We start from the raw sequence: 14,132 nt of genomic DNA, 5'->3' as shown, positions 1-14,132 counted from the left end.
CTGTTTCATTAAGGTTCTTAAACTATGTCATGCATCATGCTCTTTGAGCACCCTGATTTCTCTGCAGCTCTCAGCACTCTTGTCCTACTACCTCTCTCCTCACATGGGAATATTAGGAACAAATGAACTATCATACCAGGTCAGTATGCAGTATTGTTGTAGCTGTGTCACTCCCAGGATATTAGAAAGACAAAATAGGTGAGGTGATATCTTTTATTGGACCAACTTCTGTTGGTGAGACAGTCAAACTTTTGAGCTCTTCCTCCGGTCTGGGAAAGGTACTCCGAGTGTCACAGAGTACCTTTCCTGGACCTGAAGAAGAGCTCCATGTAGCTTGAAAGCTTGTAACTCACACCAGGTCAGAGCAATGTTTTATCTAGTCTGGTACTCTGTGCCTGACACTGACCAGTACCAGTGCAAGAAAACCCATAATGAACAATTAATTAATATTCCATAGAAGTTTCTTTAACTCGAGGAAGCCTGCAAGGAGACTTAGGCTCCCAGGGACGAGATTTTCAAAGATACACCGATGGGAGTTAGGCGTTAACTTGCTAGCCACTTTTGAAATCCCAGTAGACACCTGTCTGCATCCTTAGGTGCCTAAACACCTTTAATAGCTGGCTCTATGATGCTTCTGAAAACAATCTGATATTTATTATTTCTGTAGATTTGTGCATCTTAAAAAGGCACTTAATTATATACTGTAGGTGCCAGCAAATGTAACTTCACCTTAAAGAATGTATTCAGTTGTCATGAGATATTATTGAAGCCAAGAGCTTAGTTGGATTAAAAAATAAATTGTGGGGGCAAGGGGATTTCAAAAGTTTCTAGGATATGTGTACAGTGCATTCAGGAGGTGCAAATGCAACTCATGTAGACAGACCCAAGTTAGCTTTGATTGATCTAGCTCACTGAAAATGGCTGCACTGGCCAATTGGCTGAGTACGTAACCAGGATCCCAGGTGGGATAGTACTGAGGCAGCTAGACAGTTCTGCCACCTGTGCTACCATGGCTTCAAACGTCCTAAGATCTGTAGAACTCCACCTGGTTCAATGCATAAATATCTTGACAAGACTTACGAGGCTTAATGGGACCCCCAATACTTATAAGTTTTAGGAGCTTTGTACCACTAATCCACTACCTCCATGGATCTTGTATTTGTGGGCTCTATGTGATTGAGGGAGTTATATGGGAAAGAAGGACTAGGAGGGAGTATTGGTGGCAAAGAGTGGCCTTTGGTTGAGTGCAACTGGGTGCTAGAAAGAGCAGAGCAGGCTAGATAGGGGTATCTTAATAGAAGAAGCCATTCTAACTACAGTTGGGCTAGGCAGCTGCCGAGAGTGGCAGATTTGGCCTTGCCACCCATCTGACGTGATGGAGCAGCAGCCAGGACAAATATGTATGGTGTGGGAGACAGCATACTGAAGTGTTACTTAGTGTAACAGGTTGTCTTGAACAGCTTCTGCTTAGCAGCAGTTTAACACTGCACAAGAAGGCATTGCTTCCCTTCTTTCTATACCTGGGAACCTCCAGTGGTTCACAGCAGTGGGACTCTCTTCTGAAGAACCACGGTATGTCTATCATGTTAAAAAGGCAGGGAAATGCTAATGGTTTCTCTCACTGTCTCTTCCTGCACCTCCCTCCCTGCCTAGACACCCATACCACTCAACAAGAGACCAGCTTCCTCCCATGTCCTCCTGTCTCACCCAACCAGATAGCCTCTGGTTTTTCAGCGGGAGGAGCTGCTAGAAGCAGAAGGTCCAAGTGGGGAGGAGGAGAAGAAAGTAATGGTGAAAAACTAGCACTTTCTCCTTCCTTTTCCTTCCAGTGAATCTTGTATGACTCATCTTGTATGGCTCATCTGCTCCTACAGACCACAGCAGGTTAATCAGATGAAGAAGGCACTCCCAGGCAACACATCAGTGTGCCTAGTGTTACTGCTTCCTTTATATCTTCTCCTCCTGCACCAGCTGAGCTGCTCCTAAATACTCCACAAACAACAAGGTGCTTAAGAACATATGAACAGTCCAGTGGTCCATCTCGCCAAGTGTCTTGTCTTCTGACTGCAGGTGCCCCAGAGGGAATGAACAGAACAGGGCAATTTTTGAGTGATCCATCCCCTGTTGTCCATTCCCAGCTTCTGGCAGTCAGAGGCTAGGGACACCCAGAGCTCGGGGTTGAATCCCTAACCATCTAAAAGCCATTGATGGACCTATTCTCAATGAACTTATCTAATTCTTTTTTGAACCACGTTGTACTTTTTGCCTTCACAACATCTTTGGCAACAAATTCCACAGCTTGACTGTGTGTTGTGTGAAGAAGTACTGCCTTTTGTTTCTTTTAAACCTGGCCTCCTATTAATTTCATTGGGTGAACTCTGGTTTTTCTGTTATGTGAAGGAGTAAACAACACTTTCTTATTCATTTCCACATTGTTCAAGTTGTTATAGATCTCTATCATATCCTCTCTTAGTTGTCTCTTTTCCAAACTGAAAAGTCCCAGTCTTTTTAACCTCTCCTCATATAGAAGCTGACACATGCCCTTAATAATTTTTGTTGCCCTTCTCTGCACCTTTTCCAATTCTAATATATCTTTTTTTGAGGTGAGGCAACTAGAACTGCATGCAATAATCAAAGGTGCGGGCATACCATGGATTTATATTGTGGCATTATGATATTTTCTCTCTTATTATCTATCCCTTTCCTAATGGTTCCCAACATTGTTAGCTTTTTTGACTGCCACTGCACATTGAGGGGATGCTTTCAAAGAACTATCCACTAAGACTCTAAGATTCCCTAGTTTGTTAAGATTCTCATTAACAAACTAGGGAAATACAATCTAGATGCAGCTACTATAAAGTGAGTGCACAAATGGTTAGATAACCATTCCCAGAGAGTAGTTATCAATGGTTCACAGTCAGGCTGGAAGTGCGTAACGAGCGGGGTTCCAAAGGGATCAGTTCTGGGTCCGGTTCTTTTCAATGTCTTCATCAACTATTTAGACAATGGCATAGAGGGTACACTTATAAAGTTTGCAGATGATACCAAGCTGGGAGGGGTTGCAAGTGCTTTGGAGGATAGGATGAAAATTCAAAATGATCTGGACAAACTGGAGAAATGGTCTGAGGTAAACAGGGTGATATTCAATAAGGACAAATACAAAGTACTCCACTTAGGAAGGAACAATCAGTTACACACATACTGAATGGGAAATGACCACGTACTGCAGAAAGGGATCTAGGAGTCACAGTGGACCACAAGCTAAATATGAGTCAACAGTGTGACACTGTTGCAAAAAAAGCAAACATCATTCTGGGATGTATTAGCAGGAGTGTTGTAAGCAAGACATGAGAAGTAATTCTTCCACTCTACTCCATGCTGATTAGGCCTCAACTGGAGTATTGTGTCCAGTTCTGGGTGCCACATTTTAGGAAAGATGTGGAAAAATTTGAGAAAGTCCAGAGAAGAGCAACAAAAATTATTAAAGGTCTAGAAAACATGAGCTATGGGGGAAGATTAAAAGAATGAGGTTTGTTTAGTCTGGAAAAGAGAAGACTGAGCTGGGGGGCATGATAACAGTTTTCGAGTATCTAAAAGGTTGTTACAAGGAGGAGGCAGAAAAATTGTTCTCCTTAGCCTCTGATGATAAAACAAGAAGCAATGGGCTTAAATTGCAGCAAGGGCGGTTTAGGTTGGACATTAGGAAAAACTTCCTAACTGTCAGGGTGGTTAAGCACTGGGATAAATTGCCTAGGGAGGTTGTGGAATCTCCATCATTGGAACTTTTTAAGAGCAGGTTAGACAAACACCTGTCAGGGATGGTCTAGATGGTGCTGGTCCTGCCATGAGTGCAGGGGACTGGACTTGATGGCCTCTCGAGGTCCCTTCCAGTCCTGTGAGTCTAAGATTCTAAGATCTCTTTCTTGAGTGATAATAGGTAATTTAGACCCCATCATTTTGTCTGTATAGTTGGGATTATGTTTTTCATTATGCATTAGTTTGTATTTATCAACTTTGAATTTCATCCACTGTTTTGTTGCTCAGTCACCCAGTTCTGTGGGATCCTGTTGTAAGTGCAACAGTTATCTTTGGACTTAATTATCTTGAGTAATTTTGTTTTATCTGAAAACTTTGCCACCTCACTGTTTACCCCTTTTTTCAACTCATTTATAAATATGTTGAACAGCACTGGTCCCAATACAGATCCCAGGGGACACCACTATTTACCTCTCTCCATTTGGAAAATTAACCATTCATTCCTACCCTCTGTTTCCTATCTTTTAACCAGTTATTGATCCATGATAGAGATCCTACCCTCTTATCCCACGAGGGCTTACTTTCTTTAAGGGCCTTTGGTGAAAGACCTTGTCAAAGGCTTTCTGAAAATCTAAATACACTATATTCACTGGATCCCCCTTTTCCACATACTTGTTGACCCCCTCAAAGAATTCTAGTAGATTGGTAAGGCATGATTTTCCTTTACAGAAACTATGTTGACTCTTCCCCAACAAATCGTGTTCATCTAGGTGTCTGATAATTCTTTTATTTCCTATAGTTTCAACCAGTTTGCCGGGTACTGAGGTTAGGCTTACCAGCTTGTAATTGTCGGGATCACCTCTGGATCATCATCATTTTAATCACCATCATTAAAAAAATGATGTCACATTAACTATCCTCCAGTCATCTGGTACAGAAGCTGATTTAAGTTATAGATTACATACCACACTTGATAGTTCTGCAATTTTATATTTGGCTATGTCTACACTACCACTTATGTCGGTATAACTTCTATTGCTCAGGTTGTGAATAAGCTCCCCCCACCCCCAGGTAACATAAGTTACACCAACATAAGCGCAGGTCCTCTGCAATGAAGACTGATGCAAAGAATTCATTAAGTTTCTCTGCATTGGCCTTATCTCTCTGAAGTGCTCGTTCAGCATCTCCATCGTCCAGTGGCCCCACTGGTTGTTTGGCAGGTGGTCTATTTCTGATGTACTTTAAAATATTTTTGCTTTAGTTTTTGAGTCTTGGGAGGAAAGGGTGACATAGAAGAAGAATGACAGGAGCATGAGGGGCTTGCCAGGAGCTGTGAGCCACACAGAATTGTCATAGGGCATCAGGAGGCCTTCAGGGACCAGGGGCTGGGCTGCAGGGGAGAAGGCTGGGGAGATATTTCCCCAAAACCCTCCTGAGACCTGTAGAAGCTATTAACCCTCAGTATCTTTAGTAGTCTTCTCAGGTACTTAGACCTGCACGAGTGTTATGAAGTCTGTGAACCTTTTAGGGGAATAAATTCATTTTTTGTTCTGTTGACAATTCACCCCCATGACAGGAATTATTTTTTTTTTGTCTTTGCAAGGAAAAGGGTAGGAACTTACTTGTTTTTAAATACAAAGTTAGGTCTTCAGAACCCCTTTGATATTATATACTTAGCTAGTAGGTACTAACATACCATAGCTACATTTTAAAATTTGACTTTGATCAACCAAAGTTTTGGAACACTAGATCTCAGGTAGTGGAGACCAGGAAAGGATGGTTGTTTCTCTCCTTCTTTCTGAAGCTGTTGTGGTTTTGGCCATTCTAGTGATCAGGATGTCAGAATTCAAGAACCACTCCCTCAAGTCACTTCAGAGTTAACAGACTATACTACTTTATGCCCAGACCAAAACCTATGAATTTGGAGACCAAATGACGATTTTTTGGTGGATTTTAGAAAGGGTGTGTGTGTGTGTGTGTGTGGAGGAGGCACAGAATCCAGCCTATATTTGATGTTTAATTACATCCTTAACTATGGAATGATTCATTATTCCATAACGAGGTCTTCAGGTTGATTATACGTTGTGTAATAAAGTGTTTTGTTTTATACATTTTAAATTTGCTGCCTTTCAGTTTATTTAACCATCCCCATTTTTCTTGTATTACGAGAAAGGGTGAATAAAAGTGCCTGAACTACCTTCTCTACAACAGGAACTATTTTCCATCCCATTATTATTAAATATTTAAATTACTAAAGTGCCCAAAGGTCACTATAGCGATTGGAGCCTCATTGCGCTGAACACTGTACAAGCATATAAAAGAGACAATCCCTGCACTGAATTACTTTCTATCGTCTCCTTTTATTCACCTCCTCTCTAAAGCACACAAGCTTCATCTTTTCAACCTCTCTTGATATGGAAGTTTTCCCATGCAGCTTTGTGAAAAGGTAACATAAAACCAGTGAATGATTAAATGACAAGGTTATCAGAGATATAAAAATTACACAGTTTCATATTTTTAAAAAAATCTTCCATGGGCAATTCTTCAGATATACTGGGGATATGGAGAACACCATATGTACACCCTAATAATTGTAGGTCACTTTAAATATGGGTGCTAGTGGCAACCGTTAAGCAACTTTAAATATAGCTGGCATTTACAAGCTAATGGTATATATAATCCTTAAGTAACAACCACATTGTCAAAATAAAAATGTGTAAAAAATGTATGCATAACAAATTATTCTGAAATTAATTTTCATGTCTTAACATATTTCAGTAGAAAGAAGAGCATTTCAGAACATCCTCTCCAAGTTAAACCTGGAGCAGCACAAAAGCAAGAAGCTCAGACTTAGGGATGTCCTGGAAATCAGGTTGGAAAGTCTACAGAACTGGACTCCTCAGACTTTAGGAGATTTACCATGGCATTTCCTGAGGAAGGTCATGGCTTTGAATGGGACGGCCAGAAACACAAGTCTAGTGCAGATGGTATCTGATGATCAAGGAACCAATGAGGATGAAGAAGATATGGATATTGATGATATTTTCACTGTTCTGAACACTGACACTAATGATTCTCTGCACCCCCTCGATGTTCTCTGTGCCATTCTGTGTTGCTCAGACAGTTTCCTACAACAGCAAATCCTGTCAAAAATGTCCATGTGCCAGTTTGCCCTCCCTCTGCTACTGCCTGCCCTCGACACCCCGACATGCACCCTAATGCTGTGGGCCATGAGGGACATTGTGAGGAAGTGGAGGCCGCACTCCTTGGCAGAGAGCACAGGGTTCAGAGAGGAGAGCCTGGTGCTCACAAAAATGCCAACCATTTCCTTTGTGCAGATGGGGAGCTGCAGCTTCTCCAAGTCTAAACTTCTCAATGAGCTACTCAGCTCCTCCCAGCAGCACCAGGATTTCTTTGTCCATCGGGACATGGAGTCTGGGACCATCCCTCGGGAAATCGCCAATGGACTGGTAGAGATTTCCTGGTATTTTCCTAGAGGAAGGGAAAATTCAGATATCTTCCCAGAAGCCATTGCGGTTACAAATCTGCGTGGAGACATTGAGTCTCACGGTCTACAGTTTCGCTTTTTAACAGAGGTCTCAACAGCAGTGTTCATAGTTACTGACAGAGTCAGTGAAAGAGAATATAAACTGTTATCCTCTCTGAAAGCATCAACAACTAAATACTACTTCATCCTCAAGGCCCAACCTGGGAAACACAGCGAAACCCTGGAATTCCTGAATAAATTAGCCCCAATACTAAAACTGAATAGATCACAACTACTGGTGAAAGACAGGACCAGCAATAAGACAGCTTTTCTTAAATCACTGCAATCCACTATAGGGAGCATAATGAACTCTTCTCCCAAGACAGTGAGTATTGAAGACATGGTTGTGACAGCCCAAGAATTAAAAATCCTGATAGATGAGGACTGTGAGGAATGTCAGAATGCAAGAAAGTGTTCTAAAGAAATAACTAAGGAGGTAAAAGATTTGCCAAAGTACAGGAGTGAAATGCTGAAGCTCCAAGGAGATCTATGGAAAAACCTGGCTAAGGTGGAAAAAGAACTGTGCCGTATGAAACGGCAATCGAACACCCCCACAGAGAAATATAAATCTCAGCTGAGAGAGGAATTATTGGCGTTAAGAACACAGCAGAATCAATTCAACCTGACTCATAGTTTGAGTAAGTTTCTTCATGGGATAGGGTTAGAGTTACTTCCAGTGGAGAGACATTACTTCCTGAACTGGATGAAATTTGACCTGGATTGTATATCTAGGGAGAATCTTTCTAAACTATGGGCTGAATATAAATCAAAATGTGAACCATTAGGAGATAACCTCAAGGAAGATGCCAGTACCTTAGGTGTTGAACATTTCATTCGTGAGTTAGGGCAGTTTTATGAAGCAGAGTGCTCAATGGGGAAAAAAGGAATCAAGGCAGAAAAGCAAAGGCAGTTCCTCCATGTCCCAGGCATAGCAGCTGACCTGATGCTGGAAGGGTTTCCCATGGAGCTCATCGATGGAGATGCATCCAACATCCCACTGCAGTGGGTGACAGATGTTCTAACTGAGCTCCATGCCAAGCTGGGGGGAAGGTCCAGAATGCTGGTTCTATCGGTGCTGGGAGTGCAGAGCACTGGGAAATCCACCCTCCTCAACACCATGTTCGGCCTGCAGTTTGCAGTGAGCAGTGGCCGATGTACAAAAGGAGCCTTCATGTCACTCATTAAAGTGGCAGAGAACTTTCAGCAGGAATTGGGTTGTGATTTCATCCTGGTGATAGATGCAGAAGGTTTGAAAGCCCCTGAACTGGCCAAACAAGAGGATAGTTATGAACATGACAATGAGCTGGCCACCCTGGTGATTGGACTGAGTGACATAACGATTGTTAACTTGGCCATGGAGAATGCCACTGAAATGAAGGATGTTCTGCAAATTGTGGTCCATGCCTTTCTCAGAATGGAAGAAATAGGACAAAAGCGTAATTGCCAATTTGTGCATCAGAATGTCAGTGATGTGTCTGCTTATAAACAAAACATGCGGGACAGGAAACACCTCCTGGAACAGCTGAACGAAATGACCAAAGCTGCAGCAAAGATGGAAAAACTAAGCAGGGAAATGACATTTTCTGATATTATGGAGTATGAGCCAGAAAAACACAATTGGTACATCCCTGGCCTGTGGCATGGAGTCCCTCCCATGGCTCCAGTGAATATAGGATACAGTGAAAGTGTGTGCGAATTAAAGAAATATCTGTATGAATTAATGAAATGTTCAGACAACAGAGCTCCCAAAGACATTCCTCAATTTATCGAATGGGTGAAGAGTCTATGGCATGCTATAAAACACGAGAACTTCATCTTCAGCTTCAGAAACAGCCTCATAGCTGAGGCCTACAACCGGCTGTCTGCCAAGTATGCAGAGTGGGAGTGGGGTTTCCGCAAGAAAATGCATCTCTGGGTATTAGAAAAAGAAACTCTAATTCATAATCATACCCCTGATGAACTGCATGTTGGTAACTTAAAAGATGAGATGCAGGAGAAGTTACTGTGTGGTGAACAAAGGATCTTGAATAATTTACAACAGTATTTTGAAAGTCGAGCAACAAATCTTCACTTGATAGAAAAGTATGCAGAAGATTTCACCAGGAGTGCAAAAAGCCTCAAAGAAGAACTTGAACGTTATTCCATGTATAAGTGTGAGGAAACCATTCACATTAAAGAAGGCCAACACAAGATAGACAATATCCTGACTGAATGTATGAAACAAATTGAAGGGAAAGTTGGCAAGATTTTGGAAGATCATGGGAAGAGGGAATGTGAATTAGACAATAAAGAAGTGGAAGCAGAATTTGAAAAAATGTGGAAAAAATCATTAAGAGAGTTAAACCCTTTCTCTTTACCAAAATGTGACATTTATCAGGATGTGGAGTTCCAGCTGAGAAGGGACCTGGGGAATCGTGGAAGTGCAGTGAATAAGAAGCTACAAGAAGCAGGAAACTTGTTGAATTATAAAATGAATTCTTTCAAGATGAAAGAGGAATATATAGACACACGTGGTTTGAAAACCAGAAGAAAAGGTTTGACACAGGAACTCCGCTATAAAGCAGAGGAACTTGTCAAATCCTTAATGGACCAATGCAGAAGTTATGGTGAAAAAATTGTAAATTCCAAACTCGGCTATCATGAAACCTATTGCAGAGAATTGTTGTACATGATCAATGAGAGGCTCCAACAGGAGGATGTTTCAAAACTTCATACTAGCGGTCTCTTTGAAGTTGATCTGAAGCTTCACATTTTGGGGGAAGTGGCTCATGCATTTCAGAAAATGCACGAAGATTTTGTCAATGAAAATGATCCTCAGAAACATCTGCAGAAACAGAAACCTCACTATCTCTCAAGATTTAGAGACCTTTACTTGCACAAGGAGGATGCCTGCCAAAGAAGGGCCAAGGATTTCTGTGATCGGTGTCTGAGACCTGCCCTGCTAGACTATGTCAACAAGAGACTAGGGGTAGAGATAGTGGAAGACTTTCTCAGGAGGGGACAGTCCACTGAATACAACAACCGGAGCTCCTTCCAGTTCACTATGCAGAAGAAGCTGCTGAAGCAGATGAATTTCAGTAACTATGTGAAATATATTAAAAGCTATGAAGTGTTTGTCAAAACATGGGTATGGAGATGCCTGCTAGATCACTATAGACAGACAGACAGTTTGGAAGATTTGGAAAGAGAAAGTCTGTCCAAAATAATAAAAAAAGTCATGGAGGCTCTAGAAAACTCCAGAATAAAAAAGATTGACACAGTTTCTGCCTTTTTAGACAACTTTTGTCAATTGCTGCAGACAGACCTGATCATATCTAAGGAAAATTTAATTGGGATACGGTTTATAAACACAGAAAATACGGATGAGTTCTCTGCTTTTATTCGGTCTTTTCTTCCTAATCTGGAAAAGGAAATCTTAGTTCAATTTAAAAGTTTGGAAATGGAGACTAAACTCTCGCAGCTGTCGTTGAAGCCCCAGGATGAAATCTATAAGCGAATGTTTGGCTGTGGGAAGCAGTGTCCATTCTGTAAAGTCCCCTGTGAAGCAGGAGGTACTGACCATAAAGAGCACTTTGCAACTGTACATCGGCCTAAAGGATTATGGCATGATGGAAGTAACAACACACAAAGGCTTGAACATTCCTCATGTTCTGAAGATGTGGTTTCAAATGAGAAATTTAGAAATTCAGACACACAATGGAAACCTCATCCCTACAAAGATTATCGCTGCTATTACCCAGACTGGTGCATTCAGCCAGATCCCAGCCTCAGTGCTTCCAATTACTGGAAGTTTGTGTTTAAGGAGTTCAATGAACAGTTTGCTAAAGAGTATGATGTTGAACCAGCTGATCTCCCAAGAGACTGGGGGGAAATAACCAAAGAGCACGCACTGGAGAGCCTGGAGGAAGTCTTCAATATGAAAAAGCCAATATACTGAGAGCCTGTTTAAATGGGATGTATATGCTGGTACACCTACAACAGTGAGATATATTTCCTACAGAGTATTTAAACAGCATGTGAGAAAACTCAATTTGAGTTTGCAGCTTCCAAATGGAGCTCAATAGAAACACAAAGGGTTTTTTTCATGACAATTTGTTCTACAAACAACAAGTAAAGCATTCAAAATTGGGATTTCTGAACTCATCGAATTACCTTAGATACATCTAGAAAATTTGTCTTCGGCAGCCGAGTTTCAGTGGAAGAAACTGTCATCTGGCGCCCAGAGAAGTGCTCCAATTGTGATGTTAGCCCCAAGAATAGATAATTTATCCACTTGTGCTACATCAAGGTATAAAAACACATTTTAATATTAGTATAACCTGGGTAATCTCCAGACAAAATAATATACAAACAGGGCCCACACGGTACCTAAGTGGGGCCTAAGGATTTCACTTTGCACTATTTGTACTGGTACTGGCCCTAGATGCAGGCCCTGAGCTCTCTGTGTAGGACTATTCCCTACTATCATCTTGTGGTGTGCTAACTACCTATCCCAAAGGGGACAAAGAACAAGAGACAAGGCATGGAGTGAATAGATGTTGCACTCTCATTTAAATGGTGTCCAGTGTCAGATATTCTGACTATAGGGTGAAACTGTGTCCCAGGTTCCCACAGCAGCAAAACCCACACGATCCCTTTTTTTTTTTCCCTAATATTTTAAGACAGATTTTTCAAATTGCTTGAAATGCACACTAGGTTTGTCATGGTGCAATTCCTACAATATTATGAAAGCTTTTCTAGATTTTTCTATATATACTATATCTGTGTGTTTTATTTTCCAGTTACACAAAGGAAGCCATGGGTTAATCAGTCTATTTGTGCATTTACAGTTAAAAATAAAATTCTAAAATGCTATGTTTGGTTGTTGTTTGATCTTCTGTACAGTTCCCAGGTGGCTTTTTCCAAGGTCCTAAAATCAAAGAATCACAGAAATGCAGGGCTGGAATGGACCTTGAGGAACCATCAAGTCTATCAAGTCCTGCGAAGACAGGACTGGATCAAGTAGACTATCCCTCACAGGTGTTTGTCCAGACTGTTCTTAAAAACCTCCAAGGATCGGGATCCCACAAACTTCCTATTCCAGAGCTTAACTACTCTTAGACTTAGAAAGTTTTTCCTAATACCTAGCCTAAATCTCCCTTGCTACAGATTAAGCCCATTATTTCTTGTCCTACCTTCAGTGGACATGTAAAACAAATGGTCACAGTCCTCTTTGTAACAGCCCTTAACATATTTGAAAACTGTCATGAGGTCCTCCTTCAGTCTTCTTTTCTCAAAACTAAGTATGCCCAGTTATTTTAACTTTCCTCATATGTCAGGATTTCTAAACCTTTGATCATTTTTGTTGCTCTCCTCTGGATTCTATCTCTCCCAAAACTGAGCACAGTACTCCAGCTGAGGCCTCACTAATGCCAAGTAGAGCAGCATACAATACCCTTGTTAATACACCCCAGAATATTAGCCATTTTTTTTGGAACTGCATCACGTTGTTGACTCATATTCTATTTGTGATCCACTATAACCCCCAGATCCTTTTCATCAGTAGTAATGCTTACACAGTTATTGCCCATTTGTAGTTATGCATTTGATTTTTCCTTCCTAAGTGAAGTACTTTGCACTTATCTTTATTGAATTTCATCTTGTTCAAGTCAGACCAATTCTCCAATTAATCAAAGTGATTTTGAATTTTAAACCTCCCCTCCAAAGTGCTTGGAACCCATCCCATTTGCCAATTTTAAGAGCATACTCTCCATTCCATTATCCAAGTCATTAATGAAAATATTGAATAGTACCAAACCGAGGACTGACCACTGCATGACCCCACTAGATACGTCCTCCCAGTTTGACAGCAAAGTATAACAACTCTTTGAGCATAAAGAATAGTTGTGTGTAGACTAGCCCATAAACTATACTACAATAAGCCACTCAAATTTAAAAATGTTTAGTCCCACACTTGCTCTAATTTAATTAAATCAGTTTAAAAACACACATTTAGTTAAACTGGTTCCAATGTGGCTGTAGGCAAGTCTTCATTTCCAATGTACTATAGCGGAGAAAGCTGTGGAGAGGAGGCTCACATGCACATACTTACCCCTATAAATCAATGCCATGGAGCTCTTGTTTAATTAATCTGGGGACATGGGCCGTTCACTGGAGCTGGAACAAGAACTAGAAGCTCCCTGCCAGAAGAAAAAAGAGTGATCATTAATCTGAAGCTAAATGCAAAACCCTCTTCCCAAAAACTTTCCTCCAACAGTATCCTTAATCTCACAGATTCATTAAAATAAAACAAAAAGCCCAAAGTTTCTAAGCCTCACTTTGGGGTCCTATTAGCACTATGAAGCTCAGTTGTATTTGAAAATGTGACCAAGCTATAAGTGGCAAGGACAGGATAATACTGTCCATTTTTTAACTAGTGGAAGGTGCTCAGATATTATGGTGATGGCCAGAATAAATACAATTCCAATAACAATTTATTTTAAGGAAACAGCCATTAAGGAAACCTGGTTGGTCAGTGATTTAGGGTGGGCTGTTCCCACAGATGCCCCCAGCACATCACACAGTCAGACAGTACCATAGAGATAGAGGGATACCCAGCTCACCTTGAGGAAAGGGGCTGCTGGTGCAGTGGATACATTCCATGGAGATCTGAGCCATATGGACTCTCCGAGGGGGGCCCAGGCACAATGGGACACAGGTCAATCACCACAGAGGCAGGAGCAGTGAATGAGTTGTTGGAGTAAATAGCTAAACCTCAACCTCAGGAGTGGGATTTTTCTCAGCTACAGGGGAGCTGAGAGGATTTTAAATTATAATCAAACTGGGGTGA

At 41.2% G+C, this 14,132-nt stretch overlaps 1 protein-coding gene across 1 annotated transcript; it reads left to right on the top strand.

Moving 5' to 3' along the window:
* Positions 1 to 6,317: 6,317 nt before the first annotated feature.
* On the top strand, positions 6,318 to 11,240 carry LOC140912418 (up-regulator of cell proliferation). The gene is made up of 2 exons (XM_078853039.1): positions 6,318 to 6,333; positions 6,535 to 11,240. Exons 1-2 carry the CDS (start codon positions 6,318 to 6,320, stop codon positions 11,238 to 11,240), a joined length of 4,722 nt encoding a protein of 1,573 aa, XP_078709165.1.
* The last annotated feature ends 2,892 nt before the right edge of the window (positions 11,241 to 14,132 follow it).

This window comes from Lepidochelys kempii, chromosome 6 (assembly GCF_965140285.1).
Source record: "Lepidochelys kempii isolate rLepKem1 chromosome 6, rLepKem1.hap1, whole genome shotgun sequence".
NCBI lineage: Eukaryota > Metazoa > Chordata > Testudines > Cheloniidae > Lepidochelys > Lepidochelys kempii.
This window is presented reverse-complemented; position numbering and strand designations above follow the sequence as displayed.